This window comes from Hemiscyllium ocellatum, chromosome 46, assembly GCF_020745735.1.
Source record: "Hemiscyllium ocellatum isolate sHemOce1 chromosome 46, sHemOce1.pat.X.cur, whole genome shotgun sequence".
In the NCBI taxonomy this organism is placed as follows: Eukaryota; Metazoa; Chordata; class Chondrichthyes; order Orectolobiformes; family Hemiscylliidae; genus Hemiscyllium; species Hemiscyllium ocellatum.
The window spans coordinates 13,105,140-13,129,046 of record NC_083446.1 but is presented as its reverse complement, the minus strand read 5'-3'; the positions used below and the strand labels follow the sequence as shown (position 1 = coordinate 13,129,046).

The 23,907-nt window shown below is 44.4% G+C and overlaps 1 protein-coding gene across 10 annotated transcripts; it reads left to right on the top strand.

The window, feature by feature from the left end:
* Window positions 1–988: 988 nt before the first annotated feature.
* Window positions 989–23,850, top strand: LOC132836118 (zinc finger protein 239-like). Of its 10 annotated transcripts, none has more exons than XM_060855406.1 (5): window positions 1,016–1,068; window positions 6,891–6,964; window positions 9,271–9,489; window positions 21,270–21,343; window positions 22,559–23,850. In XM_060855406.1, the coding sequence occupies exon 5, from the start codon at window positions 22,584–22,586 to the stop codon at window positions 23,709–23,711; it is 1,128 nt and encodes a 375-aa protein (XP_060711389.1). In that variant the 5' UTR covers window positions 1,016–1,068; window positions 6,891–6,964; window positions 9,271–9,489; window positions 21,270–21,343; window positions 22,559–22,583; the 3' UTR covers window positions 23,712–23,850. The 10 variants fall into 10 exon arrangements, with proteins under 10 accessions (XP_060711390.1, XP_060711383.1, XP_060711381.1 ...); XM_060855397.1 differs by having other exon boundaries at window positions 21,270–21,452; XM_060855398.1 differs by lacking the exon at window positions 6,891–6,964 and having other exon boundaries at window positions 990–1,068; window positions 21,270–21,452.
* Window positions 23,851–23,907: the final 57 nt, after the last annotated feature.

Here is a 23,907-nt window from a genome sequence, read left to right as displayed (position 1 = left end):
TGGGTCTCAAGAACAAGATGAGGTCTGAAGTGCAGGATGGCAATTAGGGAAAGAGAAAGATACAAACTCAAGCAGACACAAAAGAATTTGGAGGCAATTTGGCTCAGTGGAAGAAAGGAATGTGGCAGGGACAAATGATAGTCCCAATTATACCGACAAAGAATTTTACCAGCTCCGTGTACATGCTCTTGGAGGTTAGACTGGAGACAGGTGAATGGGAGGTCGTGGCAAAAGGGTCAAATCTGTATCAGAAATTTAATATGGTCAAATTTGTGTTAAACACATTGATTTTTACCAGGATACCTTTGAGCTTAAAATGGCACTGTTAGTGGCAGGGCTTTGCCCGAAACGTCAATTTTCCTGCTCCTCGGATGCTGCCTGACCTGCTGTGCTTTTCCAACCCCACTCTAATGTAGACTCTGATTTCCAGCATCTACAGTCCTCACTTTTGCCCTGTTAATGGCAAGATGAACTTTTCTGTGTACTCGCCTGAGTTCATTTGACAGGAAAGCTAATTCAATTCAGTTATATGTATCCTATTATCTCTGTGTTAGACATGCTTCATTACTTCTCCCATGCTTACATTACTGGGATAATATGAGAGAGGGTTCGTACAAAGTCAGAATTACACAAGTGCTCAAGAGGCTATTGGCCTATCACAGCGGAACTGGCTCTTCAAATAAGTATCATTACCTAATGTCAACCTCCTGCGTTTACCCCACACAACCCCACTAAAACATCTCTCAAAGTAAATGATTTACTTTTCCGAATGAGAATCCTACTTTAATGAAGCTCGCAAAACATTCCTGTATGTTGACAGCTTCTCTTCCTACTTCCAGATCCCAATTGCCCATCGACTCTTGACAAAATGGCGGCGTTCGTGATTGACAGTGAATCCAGACCAATAGAAATAAGGGGCGGGTTTGGAGGACCATGTCGGCTTGGTTGGTCCTCCAACCAATCGGAACGCGTACAAAATCACATGATCCAGGAGGGCCGTGCAGGCGCAGTGTTCCCGTGATCGAGAGGGGTTGACAGCGCGAAGCTTTGGAAGGGCGAAGCGGAGAGGTGAGAGATTAATGAGTATAGTAATGGAGCTATTGTGAATCCGGAGGTTTCACGAGCCCCTGGAAGTCTTCTAAACCCGAATTAGAGACTGCAGATTCCATATTCGACAGAAATCGGGAGTTGGTTGCGGGTCTCTTGGGGGGTGAAAACAAGCCTCTGTCGCCATCTTTGTTGGGGGACAGGATTCAGTGAGACGTGTGCGCAACGGCCATGTTTATATGGGGCTAGGTGCAGTACTGCGCATGTGCAATCTTCCTTTTGCCACAAAGTGAGGAAGAATGATTTTACACACAGCCAAATCAAACCACAGAAATAAGACCATAAGACATAGGAGTGGAAGTAAGGTCATTCGGCCCATCGAGTCCACTCTGCCATTCAGTCATGGCTGATGGGCATTTCAACTCCACTTACCAGCATTCTTAAACGTCCTAAAATTGATAAATCTCCTGGCCCCGATGGGATACATCCTAGAGTTCTGAGAGAGGTGGCTGAGGAAATAACGGAGGCATTGGTTAAGATCTTTCAAAAGTCACTGGAGTCAGGGAAAGTCCTGGATGATTGGAAGATCGCTGTTGTAACCCCCTTGTTCAAGAAAGGGTCAAGACAAAAGATGGAAAATGATAGGCCAATTAGCCTAACCTTGGTTGTTGGTAAAATTCTAGAATCCATCATTAAGGATGAGGTTTCTAAATTCGTGGAAGAGCAGAGTCTGATTAGAACAAGTCAGCATGGATTTAGTAAGGGGAGGTCGTGTCTGACAAACCTGTTGGAATTCTTTGAAGATGTGACAAGTAGGTTAGACCAGGGAAACCCAGTGGATGTGGTCTATCTAACTTCCAAAAGGCCTTTGATAAGGTGCCACACGGGAGGCTGCTGAGCAAGGTGAGGGCCCATGGTGTTCAAGGTGAGCTACTGGTATGTATTGAGGATTGGCTGTCTGACAGAAGGCAGAGAGTTGGGATAAAAGGTACTTTTTCGGAATGGAAGCCAGTGACAAGTGGTGTCCCACAGGGTTCACATTACATATTAATGATCTGGATGAAAGGACTGGGGGCATTCTAGTGAAGTTTGCCGATGATACGAAGTTAGGTGGACAGGCAGGTAGTATAGAGGAAGTGGGGAGGCTGCAGAAGGATCTAGACAGTTTGGGAGAGTGGTCCAGGAAATGGCTGATGGAATTCAACGTGAGCAAATACGAGGTCTTGCACTTTGGCAAAAAGAATAAAAGCATAGACTACTTTCTAAACGGCGAGAAAATTCGTAAAGCCAAAGTACAAGCGGATCTGGGAGTGCTAGTCGAGGATTCTCTAAAGGTAAACATGCAGGTTGAGTCCGTGATTAAGAAAACGAATGCAATGTTGTCACTTATCTCAAGAGGGTTGGAATGTAAAAGCACTGTTGTGCTACTGAGATTTTATAAAGCTCTGGTTAGGCCCCATTTGGAGTACTGTGTCCAGGTTTGGTCCCCACACCTCAGGAAGGACATACTGGCACTGGAGCGTGTCCAACAGAGATTCACACGGATGATCCTTGGAATGGTAGGTCTAACATACGAGGAATGGCTGAGGATCCTGGGATTGTATTCATTGGAGTTTAGAAGATTAAGGGGAGATTTAATAGAAACTTACAAGATAATACAGGGCTTGGAAAGGGTGGACGCTAGGAAATTTTTTACGTTAGGCGAGGAGTCTAGGACCCGTGACACAGCCTTAGAAATAGAGGGGGTCAATTCAGAACAGAAATGCGGAGACATTTCTTCAGCCAGAGAGTGGTGGGCCTGTGGAATTCATTGCCGCAGAGTGCAGTGGAGGCCGCGACGCTAAATGTCTTCAAGGCAGAGATTGATAAATTCTTGATGTCACAAGGAATTAAGAGCTACTGGGAGAATGCTGGTAAGTGGAGTTGAAATGCCCATCAGCCATGATTGAATGGCGGAGTGGACTCGATGGGCCGAATGGCCTTACTTCCACTCCTATGTCTAACGGTCTTATTCTCCCCATTAATTCTGGTTACAATGGAATCTTGATCAGATGGGCCAGTGAGCTGAGGAGTGGCAGATGGAGTTTAATTTAGATAAATGTGAGGTGTGCATTTTGGAAATGCAAATCTTAGCAGCACTGATTCAATTAATTGTAAGGTCCAAGGTTTGCTGAACAGAGACCTTGGAGTGCAGGTTCATAGCTCCTTGAAAGTAGAGTCGCAGGTAGATAGGATAGTGAAGAAGGTGTTTGGTATGCTTTCCTTTATTGGTCAGAGTATTGACTATAGGGCTTGGGAGGTCATGTTGCGGCTATACAGGACATTGGTTAGGCCACTGTTGGAATATTGCGTACAATTCTGGTCTCCTTCCTATCAGAAAGATGTTGTGAAACCTGAAAGGGTTCAGAAAAGATTTACAAGGAAGTTGCCAGAGTTGGAGGATTTGAGCTACAGGGAGAGGCTGAATAGGCTGAGGCTGTTTTCCCTGGAGTGTCAGAGGCTGAGGGGTGACCTTAACGAGGTTTATAAAATCATGAGGGGCGTGGATAGGATAAACAGACAGTCTTTCTCCTGAGGTGGGGGAGTCCAGAACTAGAGGCCATAGGTTTAGGGTGAGAGGGAAAAATATGGAAGTGACCGAAGGGGCAAAGTTTTCAGAGGGTGGTGCGTGTATGGAATGAGCTACCAGAGGAAGTGGTGGAGGCTGGTACAATTGCAGCATTTAAAAAGGAATCTAGATGGATGTATGAATAGGAAGGATTTAGAGGGATATGGGCCAAGTGCTAGCAAATGGGACTAGATTAAGTTCCTGAAGAAGGGCTCATGCCCGAAATGTCAATTCTCCTGCTCCTTGGATGCTGCCTGACCTGCTGCGCTTTTCCAGCAACACATTTTCAGCTCTGATCTCCAGCATCTGCAGTCCTCACTTTCTCCCAGATTATGTTAGGATAGCTGGTCGGCATGGACTAGTTGGACCGAAGGATCTGTTTCCTTGCTGTACATCTCTGACTTTATGCTCAGCAGTGTATTGGAATCGTCAAGTCTGAAGGTAGTAGTGACATAGTGAGGGTTTTAGCAGCAGATGAGGTGGGGTAAAGGCAAGCAATGTTACAGAAATCTAAATGTGTGGTATTAGTGATGGTGTGGGTATGAGACCAAGGTTGTGAACAGTGTGTTCAGTTTCAATTCAGGAGAGGGATGGACTCTGGGCAACAGAATTTATTGTAGCAACAGAAAACGATGGTCTTCTAAATTTGTGATTCAAGGGTGTTTCCACTCATTCAGTACTGAATAGTCACTGAAAATTTAGCAATAGTGGAAGAATGAAGAGAGATGGTAGTGTGGTAGAACGGGTCTTGTCAGTTTACGTGCAGTAACTGCATGTAGTTGAGTATAGGAGGGCCGAGGATAGATCAGGATAGGGTATGCAAAAGTAAACAAGGGCAGCACAGTGCCGGGGATGCGAGTTCAATTCCAGCTTTCGACATCTTGGCTGTGTGGAGTGTGCACATTCTCCCCATGTCTGCATGGGTTTCCTCTGGGTGCTCCGGTTTTCTCCCACGGTCCAAAGGTGTGCAGCTTAAGTAGATTGGCCATGCTAACTTGCCCATAGTGTCTTGGAAAGTGTAGGTGAGGTGGATTTACCATGGGAGGTGTGGTGTTACAGGAACAAGGTTGGGGGAGTGAGTCTGGGTGAGGTGCTCTTCGGAGAGTTGGTGTGGACTTGTTGGGCCTAATGGCCTGTTTCCACACTGTAGGGATTCTATAAACTTTGGAGAGGAAAGGAAGGTTGGAGATGGGTCTGCAGTTTGAAAGTATGGTGGGGTCAAGGGTTTTTCTTTCCCAGCACATGATGACAATTGATCTAAAGGTGAGATTAAAAGCTGAAAGTGGGGTAACAGTTAATATTGAATCACAAAAATTTACAATGTGGAAAACTGGAATACTGGTTTGTATTGGAGGATATTTCTACTCATCCACACCTGGAATACAGTTATTATCCCCTATCCAAGAAATGATATAGTACTGTAAAGGTAGTCCAGAGAATGTTCATTTGTTTGATGCATAGGTTAGAGAGGTTGAGTACATTTGAGCCTCTACTGATTGGAGTTTAGAAGAATGAGAGGTGACATTATTGAAACACACGAGGTTCTTAGGGGACTTGAGAGGACAGATATGGATAGGTGGTGGTTACTCCTTGTGGAAGAGTTCAACACCAGTGAGCAAAATCTCAGTAAAGGGTCCGCATTTAAGACACGTATGAGGAGAATTGACTTCTCTCCAGGGAGTAGCAAATGCTTTAAAATTCTTTACCACAGAGATCTGTTGAGGCTGGATCATGGAGTACATTTAAAATACACATTTTTAATAAGTGAAGAATTTGAGGGTTATGGGGAGAAAGTAGGAAAATGTAGTTGCAGGTTATCAAATCAGCCAATAAACAGCTGAACAGACTCTGGGCTGAATGGCCTATTTCTGCTCCTATGTCTTATGTTCAGAAGGAAGCCGTTGGCCCTTCGGGCTGTGCTTTGTGAACAACTATTTCCCTTAATGCCATTCTCCTGCCTTCTGATTAAACCTGGCTTCGCCATACCATCAGGTAGCGCACTGCTGATCTCAACCATTCTCAACGTGAAACATCTTTTCCTCCTATCACCTTTCTGTCTTTTTACCAATTTATGACACTAAGCTGGGTGAGCTATGACATGGGCTGAAAATGTGTTGCTGGTTAAAGCACAGCAGGTTAGGCAGCATCCAAGGAACAGGAAATTCGACGTTTCGGGCCAGAGCCCTTCATCAGGGGCTAACCTGCTGTGCTTTAACCAGCAACACATTTTCAGCTCTGATCTCCAGCATCTGCAGACCTCACTTTTTACTCTGAGCTATGACATGGACAATTATGTGAGTGGGCAGATGGACAGTAATGAGGTATAATATGGATGAATGAGGTTATCCATTTTGATAGCAAAACCAGGCAAGCAGACTATTATCTGAATGATAGACTGGGCGAGAGGGAGGAACAACAAAACCTGGGTGTCCTTGCATACCAATTGCTTAAAGTAAGCAGGCAAGTGGTGAAGAAGGCAGATGGTATGTTGGCCTTTAGCGAGAGGTTTTGAGTACAGGAACAGGGATGTCTTACTGGAATTTTACAGGGTGTTGATGAGATTAAAACTGGAGTAGTATGTGCAGTTTTGGTTGTCTTATCTGAGGAAGGATGTTCTGGCTGGAGACTGTGGCACAGACTTATCACCTATCCACTCTACCCTCCCCTCTGACCTATCACCATCACCTTCCCCCACCAGCTTCACCACCACACTCCTACTTGTATCTCAGCTCCCTTCCTCCACCCCCACATTCCTGATGAAGGACTTATGCCCGAAAGATAGATTCCCCACCTCCTTGGATGCTGTCTGAATGGCTGTACTTTTCCAGCGCCACACTTTTCAACTCTGATCTTCAGTCCTCACTTTCTCCCACAGAGAGTTACTAGTCTGATTCCTGTGATTGTGGAACTGATGTACAAAGAGAGACTGGATCGGTTAGGACTACATTCACCTTGATCCCTAGATTAAAGAGATGAAAGGGTATGGGGTAAAAGGAGGAACAGGGTAGTTAGATGATCAACTAGATCATATTGAATGCAAACACATTTGAAAGGCCAGACACTCCTATTTTTATGTTACTAATTACTTTAAATCTGTGTCCTGTCTTTGTAAATTTCGTGAGTGAGATAGTTTTCTCCCTTTTAATGTGATCAGTCATTTCATTATTTTGATTTGGTTTATTAATGTCACTTGTACATAGGAACAGTGAAAAATTTTGTTTTGTGTGCATTACAGGCTGATCATACCATACAAAATGTATTAGGGTCCGAGAACAGAACGAGGAATACAATGTTATGGCTGCAGAGAAGGTGCACAAACAGCAAGATCAACACTAGATTTAAAGTTTGAGGGATCCATTTCAGAAGCCTGATAACAGCAAGGAAGATGATGTTCCTAAGTCTGTTGGAACGTGTTTAGGCTTTTGTATCTTCTTCCTGACCGAAGAGTTATAACCAGGGTGAGAAGAGTCTTCGATGATGATGGCTGCCTTCCCAAGGCAGTAAGAAGTATAGACAGAGTCAATGGATGGAAGGTTAGCTTGCAAGATGGACTGGGCTGTGTTCACAACTCCCTGTAGTTTCTTATTATGGTCCTGGGCAGAATAGTTGCCATAGCTTTCTCTTCTCCAAGGAAAGCAGCTCCAACACCTCCAATCCATCTTCATTACTTAAATTTATCATCACTGGAACCATTCATTCTTCTAAACCTCTTCTGCAATCTCTCTGATGTCTTCATGTGTCCAGAACTTTCATGCCCGAAATATCGATTCTCCTGCTCCTTGGATGCTGCCTGACCTGCGCTTTTCCAGCAACACATTTTCAGCTCTTTTTCAACAGAACCTCCTTCCTCTTGTACTCTACGCCCCTATTAAAGTGTAGGATAATTATGTTTTATTAACTACTCTCACAATATGTTCTCCCACCTTTAATGACTTTTGTACATATATATCCATGCCTTTCTGCTCCTTCACAGTAGTACCCTTTGTTTTGTCCTCCGTCAATATTCTTCCTACCAAAATATATCACCTCATACTTTGGTGCATTGAACGTCATCTGCCAATTCATCAATGCCTTGTTTGGTTCTACACTACCTTCCTTCAGCATTGTCCTGATAATGATAACTGTGATCTCACCAAAACAATCTGGTCAGATAGTGAAAGACATGGGCCTTTAATAAATTCATGTTGGCTGTCCTCAATTAATCTACAGGTGTCCTTGTGGATGTTTATTTTGTTCCTAATCAATCTTCTGGCACCACCTGAAAGTCTAAGAAAGGCTGAAAAACTATGACCATTGCATCTGCAATTTCTGTTCTCACTTCCCTCAGTGTTCTCATCTGGTCCTGGTGTCTTAGCCACTTTCAGCACAAATAGCTCATCGAATAGCTCCGTCTTATCAATTTTAACTATTCTAGCTATCATTTCTCAGCTGGGTAGCTTCTTCCTCCTTATTAAAGATAGATATAAAAGTATGTGTTTAGGATAGTGTAGGAGGCGTTTGGTTTGCTTTCCTTTATTGGTGAGAGTATAGAGTATAGGAGTTGGGAGGTCATGTTATGACTGTACAAGATATTGGTTCAGCCACTTTTGGAATATTGCGTGCAGTTCTGGTCTCCTTCCTATTGGAAAGATGTTGTGAAACTTGAAAGGGTTCAGAAAAGATTTACAAGGATGTTACCAGGGTTGGAGGATTTGAGCTACAGGGAGGGCTGAACAGGCTGGGGCTGTTTTCCCTGGAGCGTTGGAGGCTGAGGGGTGACCTTATAGAGGTTTACAAAGTGGAGGGGCATGGATAGGATAAATAGACAAAGCCTTTTCCGTGGGGTGGGGTGAGTCCAGAACTAGAGGGCATAGGTTTAGGGTGAGAGGGGAAAGATATAAAAGAGACCGAAGGGGCAGCTTTTTCACACAGAGAGTGGTGCTTATGTGGAATGAGCTGCCAGAGGAAGTGGTGGAGGCTGGTACAATTGCAACATTTAAAGGGCATTTGGATGGGTATATGAATAGAAAGGGTTTGGAGGGAATTGGGTTGGGTGCTGGCAGGTCGGACTAGATTGGGTTGGGATATCTGATCGGTATGGACGGGTTGGACCGAAGGGTCTGTTTCCATGCTGTACATCTCTATGACTCTAATTCAGCCATGCCAAGTACCTCCGTATATAAATCCTCCTTTTTTGGCTCCAAACCAGCCCCATTCCTTGTTTCACCACTAAATCTGGAATTAAGAGTCCATTGATGAGCGGGAAACTGTTGTCAATTGTTGGAAAAACTCAGGGAAGGAAACTGCCATCCTTACTTGATCTGGCCTACATGAGATTTCAAACCCACAACAATATAGTTGACTGGGCAGTTAGGGATGGGCACGAAATGCTGGCCTAGCCACCGATGACCTCACCCTGGAATTAATTTCCTTAAAATGTCCTGTGTCTGTAGAAATTCTTTTATGTTATTCACCAGACTTTGTTCATACTCCTCCTTGGTGCCTCTTATGTCAGGTTACACATCTCTGAACATTGAAAACCAGGCTGAAAAAACAATCATATTTTTGACCTGATATCCATCGTAGGCATGGTTTCCTTTCATTGTCATAATTTCTTCCTTTTATATTTCATCCAGGGAACGCTAGAGTTGATTGCCATACTTTTCCCTCTGAAGGAAATATACCTTGACTGTGAGAAAGTGAGGGCTGCAGATGCTGGAGGTCAGAGCTGAAAAATGTGTTGCTGGAAAAACGCAGCAGGTCAGGCAGCATCAAAGGAGCAGGAGAATCGACGTTTCGGGCATGAGCCCTTCTTCAGGAATGAGGAGGGTGTGCCAAGCAGGCTAAGATAAAAGGTAGGGAGGAGGGACTGGGGAAAGGGCGCTGGGAATGCGATAGGTGGAAGGAGGTTAAGGTGAGGGTGATAGGCCAAAGAGGGGGTGGTGGCGGAGAGGTCGGGAAGAAGATTGCAGGTCAAGAAGGCGGTGCTGAGTCTGAGGGTTGGGACTGAGAAAAGGTTGGTGGAGAGGAAATGAGGAAGCTGGAGAAATCTGCATTCATCCCTTGTGGTTGGAGGGTTCCTAGGCGGAAGATGAGCGCTCATCCTCGAGGCGTCGTGTTGTCATGGTCTGGCGATGGAGGAGGCCAAGGACCTGCATGCCCTTGGCGGAGTGGGAGGGGGAGTTAAAGTGTTCAGCCACGGGGCGGTTGGGTTGGTTGGTGCGGGTGTCTCAGAGGTGTTCTCTGAAATGTTCCGCAAGTAGGCGGCCTGTCTCTTCAATGTATAGGAGGCTACATCGGGTGCAGTAAATGATGTGTGTGTGAGGTGCAGGTGAATTTGTGACAGATATGGAAGGATCCCTTGGGGCCTTGGAGGGAAGTGAGAGGGGTGGTGTGGGCGCAAGTTTTGCATTTCTTGCGGTTGCAGGGCAAGGTGCCAGGAGTGGAGGTTGGGTTGGTGGGGGGTGTGGACCTGACGAGGGAGTCGCAGAGGGAGTGGTCTTTCCGGAACGCTGATAGGGGAGGGGAGGGAAATATATCCTTAGTGGGTGGGGTCTGTTTGGAGGTGGTGGAAATGACGAAGGAACCCTCCAACCACAAGGGATGAATGCAGATTTCTCCAGCTTCCTCATTTCCCCTCCCCCCACCTTTTCTCAGTCCCAACCCTCGGACTCAGCACCACCTTCTTGACCTGCAATCATCTTCCTGACCTCTCTGCCCCCACCCCCTCCCTGGCCTATCACCCTCACCTTAACCTCCTTCCATCTATCGCACTCCCAACGCCCCCCCCCACAAGTCCCTCCTCCCTACCTTTTATCTTAGCCTGCTTGGCACACCCTCCTCATTCCTGAAGAAGGGCTTATGCCTGAAACGTCGATTCTCCTGCTCCTTTGATGCTGCCTGACCTGCTGTGCTTTTCCAGCAGCACATTTTTCATACCTTGACTGTGCCCAATCAAACACATTCTTCTTTAAAAACATAGCTCACTGTTCAGCTGCTGGTTTTCCTGTGAACCTCTGACACCAACTTAAACTATTCCTTCCCCATTCCACCTGTTAGTTATTCATACACTGGATTGTTCATTATACTTTTCAACTGTCATCCTAAAACTATGATACAATGATCACAATCTCTTCAATGTTTCCCATTTTCAGTGGGGTGCTGGAAAAGCACAGCAGGCCAGGCAGCGTCCGAGGAGCAGGAGAATCAATGTTTTGGGCAAGAGCCCTTCATCAGGAATCAGTCCTTTAATCCATTTGGCCTATCTCATTTTCAAAAACTATCATTGGACTGGAAACATACTGCTGTACCATAGAAACAATAGAAATAATACAACGTAGAAGGGGGCCTATTTGGCCCATCATGTCCATGCCAACTGAGATGCCCTTTTGAATCCTATCTTCCTGCACACAGCCCATAGCCCTGTAACATACAGGTGCAGATCCAGGTACTCTAAAACGTTTTTATTGAAAAGTATCTGCCTCCACCAACTCAGGCAGCGAATTCCAGACAGATTTGTTTTAAAAAATAAAGCTTTTTGACACATCCCCTCTGATTGTTCTGTCACTGAGCTTGAATCTGTGATCACTCGGTTTTGAACTATCTGCCATGGGAAACAGGTTCTTCTATTTTGACACAATTTTGTATATCTCAATCCTAGCTTTCTCTGTTCCAAGCAACACATCCCCAAACTCTCCTCATAGCTCCAGCTTTCCAGCTGTGGCAACATTCGAGTAAATCTTCTCTGCACTCTCGCCAGAGCAATTAAGTCTTTCTTGTAATGTGATCAGAACTGCACACAATACTCCAGTTGTTGCCTCTACCAGTGTCTTCTACAGTTTCATTGTTATATCTCTACTTTTGTATTCTGCACCTGGGGAGAGGCCGTTCACTTGCTCCCAATGAATGATAGCACAGCTTGTGCCTTCTTTACAACGTTATCTACCTTAACTCTACCTTTATGGACCTGTGCACTTGCACACCAGGATCTCTCACTTCATCTACCCCTCTCAGTATATTCCTACTCCTGAATTCTCTTTTACTGTTTACCTCACACTTGGAGTTGTCCTCCATCTGCCATTTTCCTGCCCACTCCACCAACACATCTTTATCATTTTGGATTTACAGCTACTCTCTACACTTTCCACTATACGGCCAATTTTTGCTTTAAAGCTTCAAAGGATTATGTACGTGAACCCCAAGACACTGCTTTTCATTGTCCAAGTCCTGCCCTGCTTGTTTTACAAACATGTAATATCTTACATTTATCCAAATTAAACTCCATTTGCTACTCTTTAGCCCACTGACCAAAGCTTTTCAAATATGATTAATCTTGCAACCAATAAACCTTGCTTCTCCTGATAGTCTTCCTAATAATCAGAGTTCACCAGTTAGAAATAAAACTTATTTCAAAAGACAAGCTAATAATATCAGTTAACGTGATGAAGTTGGAGGTTTATTGGGAAGAAGGTCAAGGGACTGGAACATGGGGCTTTTGGACGAGAGGAGCTGTCACTGAGCATGACGGGAGAGTGGAGAATACTGCAGAAAGGTGCAGGTTCAGGGCTCAGCCAAGGTTCTGACTTCAGCAACAGTTTGACCCGGTGAGGTCTCAGACAGGAGGCAAACTGCAGAGGCAGCTAATCACATTGTCTAAACACGACTAAGGAAGCAGCTCCCTGGACTCACTGCATTTTTCATTGAAGGACGGAAAAGATTAATTGAAAGACTGCTCACAAAAACATTAATCTTGAGAATTAGACTGCCAGTCTGTCATCATCAATAGACCACTGTGTGTTTGGTTCAGGATGTAACGAGCAGCAGAACGCAATCACTGTAACTTGTGAACTTGCTGGTGTCTCAGCAGGTTGGATTTCTGACTAAATCCCTTCCTACATTGGAAGTAGGTGAACGGCCTCTCCCCAGTGAGAGTTCTCTGGTGTGTAGTGAGATGAGATAATTGCCTGAACCCAGTACCGCAGTGAGAGCACCTGAACGGTGTCTCAGTGGTGTGAACACGCTGATGGTACATCAGGTCCCCAGACTTTTTAAAGCATTTCCCACAGTCTGAGCATTTAAAAGGTCTCTTGAGAGGGAGTGTGTTGATGCATTAGTTCGCTGGAACTTTTATAGCACTTCCCACAATCTGTGCATTTGAAAGGTCTTTCTCTAGTATGAACTCGTTGGTGCATGAGCAAATTTGACGGTAGAGTGAATCCCTTCCCACACACTGAGCAAGTGAACGGCCTCTCCCTAGTGTCAATTTGCTGGTGTACAATGAGTTGCGAAGATGGTCTAAACTCAGTCCCACAGTGACAGCATCTGAACGGTCTTTCCTCAGTGTGAACATGTTGATGTCACATCAGTTCGGCAGAACTTTTATAGCTGTTCCCACAGTCTTGGCATTTAAAAGGTCTCTCATCAGTGTGAACACATTAATGGGACATCAGGTCGCTGGAACTTTTAAAACATTTCTCGCAGGTTAGGCATTGAAAGAGTCTCTCCCCAGTGTGAGCACATCGTTGGAGCATCAATTCTCCATAGCTTTAATAACACTTCCCACAGTCCAAGCATTGAAAAGGTCTCTCCCCAGTGTGAATTTGCCTGTGTATTGAGACGTCAGATAACTGAATGAATCCCTTGCCACACTGAGCAGATGAACAGCCTTTCCCCAATATGAGTTGGCTGGTGCATGGTGAGTTGAGATGATCTTTTGAACCCTGTCCCACACTGAGAGCACCTGAACAGTTCCTCGTCAGTGTGAACAAGTTGATGGTGCATCAGATTGCTGGAACTTTTATAGCACTTCCCACAGTCTGATCATTTAAAAAGGTCTCTCGTCAGTGTGAGCACATCTATGCCACATCAGTTCACAGGAGCTTTTATAACACGTCCCAGAGTCAGCAGTTGAGATGAACAAGTAAATCCTTTTCCACACTGGCAGCGTGATTGGTCTCTCACTCATGATGGGTCAACAGATGGGATAACTGAGTGAATCCCTTCCCACACTGAGCAGATGGATGGCCTGTCCCCAGTGTGAGTGTGTCGATGGGTTTCCAGCTCAGATGGTAACTGAATTCATCCTCACAGTGCCCACGTTTCCAGTTTCTTCCCTGTGTGACTCCACCTGTAAACGGTGATGTTTCCTTCTATGCTTAAAATCCAGTTTTGTTCAGGCCCTGATAATTGATTCCCAACTGCAAATTCTCCTCTTCTAATATTCTATAACATTGATTTAAAACAGACAAAATGCAGGAGCAAACTCACAGAAACACAAAGGCAGGTTGTGAAATGGAGCTGAATGAACCTGGTCATTTGTGGAGCTGTGACAAAGGAAACATTGATCGTGAAAGTGCTGAATCGATTTTTTAAAAAAATTTAACTGGTCTTTCAGTGAAGTGAACTTACCACCTAATTTGGATCTACGTAAGAGTATGGTGGCATAAACACAGAGAGAGAGAGAGAAGTGGGAGAGACATGAAGGTGAGGGATTTTTTAGATGCACAACTCTGCCAAAAAATCTTTTATCCTCTCCCAAATCCTCAACCTCCATGACATTGGAAGGATTAGATAACCGCATCTCTGAAGACCATTCCTCTAAGTCTCCCAACAAGTCATAGACTGTTCTGACTTCTTTGTCTCCCATCCAGTATTGGACATTTCCTTCATATCCAGTATTAGAAATTCACTTCATTTAAATATTGGGTAAACGGAAGCAATCTACTTCACACCCCACTATAGACTCCAATTCCCCACCACCAACTCCATCCACCCTTGTCTGAAATTGAACCGGAGTGCACAGCATTTCAACTCGAGTTCAGGTACCTAGTTTTTTGAAGTTTGTGTCACAGGTAGACAGGGTAGTTAAGAAGGCATTTAGCATGCTTACCTTTATTGCTCAGGCCTTTGAATATAAGTATTGGGATGTTATATTGAGGTTGTACAGGACATTGGTGAGGCCTCTTTTGAAATACTGTATCTAGTTCTGGTCTCCCTGTTATAGGAAGGATATTATTAACCTGGAGAGAGTTCAGAAGAGATTTGCCAGTGTGTTGCTGGAAATAGAGGGTTTCAGTTATAAGGAAGGCTGGATTGGCTGGGACTTTTTTCACTGGCTGGGAGGTTGAGGGATGACCCCATAGAGGTTTATAAAATCATGAAGGGTATTAAAAATGTGAATGACAGGTGTCTTTTCCCTCGGATGGGGGATTTCAATAGGGGGCATATTTTTAAGGTGAGAAGAGAAAGATTTTTTTTCAAATAATTGCCTCCATGTCTTTTTTGCAGAGTGGATAGTGTGTGGTATGAACTGCCAGAGGAAGTAGTGGATGCAGGTACAGTTATAACATTTAAAACATCTGCAATAGCTATAGGAATAGGAAATATTTGGAGGGATATGAGCCAAACACAGGCAGGTGAATCTAGTTCAGTTTGGGATTATGGTCTGCATGGACTGGTTGGACTGAACCAGTGCTGTATGACTCTATAAGCTTTAACCACATATTCCAGTCATCACCAAGACCATCTTTTCCACCTCAATATTATTGCAAAGTGTCCCCCTAGTCTCAGTTCATCAACTGCTGAAACTCTTGTCATCTCTCAACATAAACAATCCTAACACACTCCTGGTTGGTTTTGCACTATCAGCCACCCTGTCATTTTGAAGATCACGTAAAACTCTGTTACGGAACGGGCCTGGGTGGGTTGCTCTTCGGAGGGTCAGTGTGGACTTGTTGGGCTGAAGGGCCTGTTTCCACGCTGTAAGTAATCTAATCTAATCTACTATAGTGGTGTCATCAACAAATTTGTCAGTGGAGTTTGAGCTGAATTTGGCCAAACAGTCATAAGTGTATAAGTATGTACAGTAAGGTGCTGAGTATGCAGCCTTGAGGGGCACGGGCGTTGAGGATTATCATGGAGGAGGTCTTGTTCCTTATCCTAACTGATTGTGGTCTGCGGGTCAGCAAGTCAAGGATCCAGCTGCAGCGTGGGGAACAGAGTTCCAGGTCTTGGAGTTTGGAGATGAGTTTGTTTGGAATTATGGTGTTTCAAGGTAGAGCTAAAGTCAATAAATAAGAATCTGATGTGGATGTCCTTGTTATCCAAATGTTCCAGAGATGAGTGTAGGGCCAGGGTGATGGCGTCTGCCATGGGTCTACTGTGGTGGTAGACGATTTGTAATAGACCAAGGCAATCTGGGAGACTGCAGTTGATGCCATTACTAACCTCTCGAAGCACATCATAAAGATGGCTGTCAGAGCCACCGGGTAGTACTCATGAAAGGCACATTGCCTGATTTCTCTTTGGCATGGGGATGATCATGGTCTTCTTGAATCAGGTGGGAATCTCATATCGGAGTAGGGGGAGATTAAAGATGTCTGTGAATACTCCCACCAGTTGGTCCGCGCAGAATCTGAGTGCATGACTGGGGACATCGAGGCCAATTGCTTCCAAGGGTTCACTCTCGAAAAGGCCAATCTGAAGTCTGCGGTGGTGACTGTGGGTACAGGTGCACTCAAGGCTGTCAGGACAGGTGACATCATTTCAATCACCTTCTGTTCAAAATGAGCATTGAATGCATTGAACTCATTGGGGAGGGAAGCACTATTGTCAGCAATTCTACTCAACCTCCCTTTGTAGCCCATTCTATCATTAAACCTTGCCACAGTCGACGTGTGGTGCTGTGGCTAGTCTGCGACTCCAGTTTAATCTGGTATTGTTTCTTGGCATTCCTGGTGGCTTTGCAAAGATCCTACCTAGGTTTTCTGTAAAGGTCAGGGTCACCCAACTTGAATGCCTGAGGCCTAGACTTCAGTAGGGAGTGGATCTCCTGGCTCATCAGTGGTTTCCAGTTGGGAACACTGGGATGAATTTGTTTGGAACGCAGACCTTACTGATGAAGTATCTGATGGTAGTGGCGTACTCATTTAGATTGGCGGCTGACTTCTTGATTATAGACCAGTCCATGGACTCCAAGCAGTCACTGAGGAGCTCATGTGTTACCTCAGACCAGTACTGTGTGAACATCCCTGGGACAGCAGCGCAGATTTACCCTAATTACACCTTATTCTCCTATACCGTGCATTTCATCGATGTGATTTGGCTGTAAGGCGATTGGTAGATTGGGGGACGACTTTTTAAAACATTAATTCCCATTGGCTATTATGCAATTCCACTTAAGTCCAGTCTGTTTCAGGGCAAGCAAAAGAGGTTGGATGATGGGGCAAATTTTTTTGACCTTATTTTTGATGTTTTTAGGAACGTTTAAGAATGCTATTGACAGAAGGCCATTGATAAGGTGCTGCACAGGCGGCTGCTGAGTAACATAAGGGCCCATAGTGTTAGAGACAAGGTACTAGCATGGTTAGAAGATTGGCTGTCTGGCAGAAGGCAGAGAGTGGGGATAAAAGGGTTCTTCTCAGAATGGAAGCCAGTGACTTGTGGTGTTCCACAAGGGTCAGTGCTGGAACCATAACTTTTCACTTTATACATTTTAATGATCTGGATGAAAGAACTGAGGGCATTCTGATTAGGTTTGCAGATGATACAAAGATAGGTTGAGGAGGCAGGAAGGCTGTTGAAAGATTTCGACAGTATAGGAGAGTGGGCAAAGAAGTGGCAGATGAAATACAACGTGGGAAAGTGGCAGACACTTTGGTAGGGAGAATAGAGACACGAACTATTTTTGAAATGGGGGAAAAAATTCAGAAATCTGAAGTGCAAAGAGACTTGGGAGTCCTAGTCCAGGTTTCTGTTACAGCAAACTTGCAGGTTGAGTTGGAGGTTTGGAAGGCAAATACAATGCTGTCATTCATTTTAAGAGGTCTAGAACATAAAAGCAAGGATGTACTTCTAAGGCTTTATAAAGCTCTGGTCAGACCATATTTACAGTACTGTGAGCAAGTTTGGGCCCAATAGCTCAGGAAGTATGGATCGGGTCCAGAGGAGGTTCACGAGAATGATCCCTGGAATGAAAGGCTTAACACATGAGGACTCTGGGACTATACTCAATGGAGTTTAGAAGATTGAAGCAGGGGAAACTTACAGAATACTGAATGACCTGGACCGTAGACATTGGGAAGATGTTTCCATTGGTAGGAGAGACGGGGGCTTGAGGGCACAGCCTTATGAGTAAAGGGAAGACCTTTCAGAATGGAGATATGGAGAAAGATTTTTCATCAGAGAGTGGTGAATCTGTGGAATTCATTGCCACAGAAGGCTGTGGAGGCCAGATCATTGAGTATATTTAAAACAGAGACAGATAGGTTTTTCATCTTCCTGCTTTCTCCCTGTAACCTTTGATCCCTTAGCAATCAAGAACTTATCAGCTATGATTGAATACCAGAGCACATTTGATTGGCCGAATGGCCTAATTTCTGCTCCTATGTCTTATGGACATCATTGGGATGTCAGTAAGGACTGCTTGCATGCATTCTGGCACAGGCCTCTCCCAGATTTTCTTCATGATTTTAAAGGCGTTAATTGCTGGAAGCTCCTCTGACAGTTCAAAGAACATTGTGTCGCTCTTGCAAAGCAAGTTGGATTTGAAGAAACGGAGCCTGATCTCCAACAACTTGTTGCTGCAGGAGAAATTGAAGCTCGAGATGGAGACAGTGAAGTCCAGGATGCAGCACCACGAGAACTTTCCACTTCCCTTTTGTCTTCTGAGGGAAGTTGAGAAGCTGTTACAGCTCTTCTTAGAAGGCAATGACTACAATGCAGAATGCAGTAGGATAGCAGCTCATGGCATAAAATCTTGTCTGGCACTCTGAACAGCTCCTTCACAATAGAAGACACATGACAAAACTGCAAAAACTAGATGCCTTTTTTAAGCCAACCTCCAAGAAACAGTCTGAGGACAGTGAATCACAGCCATCCACTTCTGGACTAAATATTTTCTTTTGTCGTAACCCTGTACCTGAAAGTAATGATGCTGCTGATTACTCTCAGCCCCTTTCTTAATACAGTACTGTAACTCAGCAATCTCCAAAATCCCTTTGTGCTAGATTTATTGTATTATTTCATTAAAATATATGATATTAATATTTACTTAGACTGTGCTATCATTTGTGTTAGGCTAACTACTACTTTTGTTTCAATTTTTTACTTACACTTTCGGTGGGTCACTCTAACTCTGATTTTCCCAATGTTAGGTTTCATGCTTGATGCAACTGCAATAAACCAACTTTTGGGAACAGCCACCAAGCACGTACAAGTTTTTGGAGGATCACTTAACACTCTTCGTGATGTTTGTGGAGTGTGTCAAGCGAGGCTCTCTGAACAAGGGAACTGTCCTCCCATTATACAGGATTTTACATCACAGTCAGTCATGCACCTAAGACACAACCCCCTGCCCCATAGTCAAATGTCACCCAAAAACAATGTGTGGTTAAGTTATTCTTTTAAAACAGTGTGTGATTAGGTTATTCCTTAAACTTCAATGTTTACAGAGTATGATTAGATTGTCATATCCTGCCTGCAAGACAGAAAAACACCCTCCCAACCCCCCCCCCCTTCTAAACGCCGCCTTCACTATCCTGTTTATCTGCGACTCCACTTTGAACCTGCAATCCAAGGTCTCCATGATCAGCAACACACCCCAGGACCTCACCATTAAGTGCCCTGATTTGCCTTCCTGAAATGTAGTACCTCATATTTATGTAAATTAAACTCCATCTGCTACTCTTCGGCCCATCTGATCAAGATCCTGCTGCACTTTGGGTCCAGGTACAGAATTCTTTGAAGTTTGCATCACATGTAGACAGGGTGGTTATGAAGGTATTTAGCATCCTTGCATTTGTCGCTCAGATGTTTAAGTATAGGAGTTGAGACAATATCTTGAGGTTGTATGGGACATTGGTGAAGCCTCATTTGGAGTACTGTGTCCCGTTCTGGTTGCCTTGCTATTGGAAGGATATTGTGAAGCTGGAGAGGTTCAGAAGAAATTGACCAGAATGTTGCTGGGAATGGAGGGTTTGCATTATAAGGAGAGGCTGGATAGGCGGGACCTTTTTCACTGGGAGCGTAGGAGACTCATGGCAGCCTGAGAGCAAAGGAAACTGGATCTTAAAAGGAGACCACTTATTTTAAAATTGAATATTTCTAAAGACTCCCTCCTGACACATATACACACACACAATTGGAAATGTTTCCTCCTCATCCACCCTGTCAAATCTACTCAGGATCTTACGATAAAGTCACCTCATTCTTGAAACTCTGCTGTATACTGGTATAACTTGTACAAAATTTTCTCAGGAGGTACCCCCTCAACTTTGAAATCAACTGAGTGAATCTTCTGTGAACTGCTTCTAAAACAATAATATCCTTTTTTAAATAAGAAGTCTGGTACTGTATTATACTCCAGCTGTGATCTTACCAGTACTCCCCACAACTGCAGCAAAACATCCCTACTGTTAAACACAACAACATGCCGAATCAGTTTGTGTGGCTGCAGGGGTCAGACTTCCTTCCCTAAAGGAAATGGGGGAACAAGATTAGTTTATGACAGTCAATTAGTCTTCTATATGACTAGCTCTCTGTTCCAAATATTTTTAAATAACTTGCTGTGGTGGGGGTTGACCAAGACCAGTCCAATGGCAATACCATGACATCAGTGCCTTTCTTTCATACTCTGATTTATCCTTTTTTCCTTGAGTAGCTTTGCTGTTTCCAACAATCTATGCAATCTTCTGACCTACCATATGTTTCCTACTTTTGTTTCAGTGTCTCTGGAGGCTTCAAATGCAATATATTTTGCAAATTGCATTCCCAATCTGCTGGATAAGCACTTGAATAACAGATATTTGGGAGGGTATAGGGGCCAAGCTCTGGAAGGTGAGATTAGTTCAGTTTGGGATTATGATCAGCATAGACTGGTTGGACCAAAGGATCTGGTTCCATTCTGTATGATTCTACATGGGGCAAAGACAGTATCATAAAGTTTGGTCACAGCTCGCGGATGTCATTTCATGTTGAAACTAGCTTGAGGAGCTAAATTTGCAGAAATGTGCAGCACAGAAGGGAGATCATTTGATCCTTTTGGCTTTTGCTGTCTCTTTGAAAGATCAACTTTGTATAGTCACACACACCCAGCTGCTGGTTGTAATACAGTAAGTGCCGCAGGCTCAGAAATCTGTCAACTCCCTTCCAGAATTCCTTTTCGAGTCAACTTTCATTATCTTTTTTAAGTTGCGTATTCCAGATCCTATCAATTTTCAGTTGGTGCAGAAACTGTTAAACTCCATGCTGAGTCTGGAAGGTTGTAAAACACTGAACTGGAAGGTGGGTTGCTGTCCTCCAAGCTCCCATTGAGCTTCACTGGAACAGTGCAGGAGACCGAGGTCAAAGTGAGAGTGAGGTGGAGGACAAATATCGCAAGTGACTGGAAGCTTAGAGGCAGCTTGCAATCTGACTGGAGGTTGTACCATAAAAGTTTTTTGCTGTTCTTAATATAGAGGAGACCACAGGATCTAAACAGCAAAACATACTTGAATTAATCTCTGAAAATCTTAGAAACAGCATCCCAGAAAGTTTTTTTTTTAAATCGTGGAATGTAAGGGGTACAAAATCAAGCAAACTGACTGATTGCCAGAATATTAAACTCTATTCCAGTTACAGGTTTTTTTTTATATATCAGCAGAAACTGTCAAGGTTGGAAGTGGTTCAGTCCTGGATGTTTTTAACAGCAGACTCCAAGTCTAGCAGACACTGGTGAGCTCTCTGCTTTTTCAGCAGATCAGACGATGGATCAAATCCCTTCTCAGATGCATGGTGCATGTGAACAGTCTCTCTTCAGTGTGAACCCACTTATGTTTCTCGTGTAAGTGATGTTTTTAATCTGTGCACCAGTAGCTCTTGACCTTCTGACCGGTGCGAGTTTGGGAGATTAGAACCATACAGCATGGAAACAGACCCTTCGGTCCAACCAATTCATGTCAAACATTAATTCTAAACTAAACTATACCAACTCCTGATTTTGGCCTATACGCCTCCAAACCTTTCCAATTCATGAACTTATCCAAGTGTCTTTTAACATTGTAACTGTGTCCATATCCACCACTCCCACACACGAACTATCCTCTGTGTGAAATAAAAACAAAAATTGCTCATGCCTTTTTTAAAATCTTTCTCCTTTCACCTTAAAAATGTGCCCTGTACACTTCACATTCCCCATCCTAGGGAAAGGACACCCTACCATTAACCTTATCTATAACCCCTCATGATTTTATAAACCTCTATAAGGTCACCTTTCAACCTCCTATGCTCCAGTGAAAAATGTCTCCACCTATTCAGCGTTTCTTTACAACTCAAACCTTCCACACACAACAACATCTGATCATTCTCTTCTGAATCCTCTCCAGCTTATTAATATCCTTCCTTTAATTGGGCACTAGAACTGAACACAGTATGCCAGAAGAGGCTTCACCAATGTCCTGTACAACCTCAACATGACTTCCCAACTCCCATATTTGAGAACTGAACAATGGAGGCAAGTGTGTGAAGTGTCATTTTAACCACTTTATCTATACATGAGGCAAACATCAAAGAATTATGTACCTGAACCCGTAGGTCCCTCTGTTCTACAATGCTACCCAAGGCCCTACCATTAGATGCATGGCGCATGTGAACAGTCTCTGTCCAGTGTGAACCCACTTATATTTCTTGAATAAGTGATGTTTTATCCTGTGCACCAGCTGCTTTTGCCCAAATGGCCAAGGTGGGTTGTGGGTTGTGGGTTTGGGAGATTCTGTCAAAGATCTAGTTGAGCTGGGGAAGTCCATTTCCTTTTTCTGTTCATCCATCATATTCGTCTCCATGGATACCAGCATGTTCCCTCGCTGAAGGATGTTACCGATCCAGTTGATTTTTGTTGATAATCCAGCAGCCTTTATGCTCACTGTTTCCTGTTCTAAATTCATTTTCCAGAGAATTTGAAAGGGAGGGTTTACAAATGGAAAGCTCAAACCAAACATCAGCTCAAGACCTGACAGATGAGCTCAGTTCATCAGATGAATATCGTCGGCCTTTGAACATGGAAGGAGAAAGTAGCATTGACAGTGAAAAGAAACTGTATGCATGCTCTGTGTGTAGACGAGGCTTCAGCCAGTCATCTGACCTGTCCAAACACCAGTGTGGTCACAACAGGGAAAAACCATGGAAATGTGGGGACTGTGGGAAGGGATTCAATTGCCCATCTGACCTGGAAACTCACTGGCGCAGTCACACTGGGGAGAGACCATTCACCTGCCCCGACTGCGGGAAGGGGTTCACTCAATCATCTGACCTGCTGAGACACCAGCGAGTTCACACTGGGAAGAGGCCGTTCACCTGCACAGAGTGTGGGAAGGGATTCTCTCAGTCGTCGCACCTTCTGACGCATCAGCGAATTCACACCGGAGAGAGACCATTCACTTGCCCCGAGTGTGGGCAGGGATTTACTCAGCTATCGACCCTGCTGAGACACCAGCGAATTCACACTGGGGAGAGGCCGTTCACCTGTCCCAAGTGTGGGAAGGGATTCACTGAGTCGTCCCATCTGTTGACACACCAGCGAGTTCACACTGGGGAGAGACCGTTCACCTGCACCGAGTGTGGTAAGGGTTTCATTCGGTCGTCTACCCTGCTGATACACCAGCGAGTTCACAATGGGGAGAGACCATTCACCTGCTCCAAATGTGGGAAGGGATTCACAACTTCCTCCACCCTCCTGAATCACCAGCGCATTCACACCGGGGAGAGGCCGTTCACTTGCTCCCAGTGCGGGAAGGGCTTCAGTCAGTTATCCAATCTGCTGGCCCACCAGCGGGTTCACACTGGGGAGAGGCCATTCTCGTGCTCTGAGTGCGGCAAGGGATTCACCACCTCTTCCACGTTGCTAAATCACCAGCGCGTTCACACAGGGGAGAGGCCATTCACCTGCCCCGATTGTGGGAAGGGATTCAGTCAGTCATCCAACCTGCTGACACACCAGCGAGTTCACACTGGGGAACGGCCATTCATCTGCATCAAGTGTGGGAAGAGATTTGCTCGTTCATCCAACTTGCTGACACACCAGCGAATTCACGAGGAACCACAGTGATTGAAGTTTGCTCTCAATCACATCCAGGCTTGAACTATGTTCAATGGACTCTAATTCTCCTGAGGCAAATAAACTCAACCCAATCTGGGTGATAATACTGTGTAAATGAAATAAATAACCTTTGTCTTACGCACAAAAAGTATACAGTTTTCTTAATTTCTCTCATGCATTTTTGTTACGACATCAGTAAATCCTT

Coding starts and splice junctions, on each gene's coding strand:
- LOC132836118 (XM_060855400.1), top strand. CDS start 21,376: ATGGATCAAATCCCTTCTCAGATGCATGGTGCATGTGAACAGTCTCTC. Junction 21,453..22,558: donor AACCCACTTATGTTTCTCGT/GTAAGTGATGTT, acceptor TTCATTTTCCAG/AGAATTTGAAAGGGAGGGTT.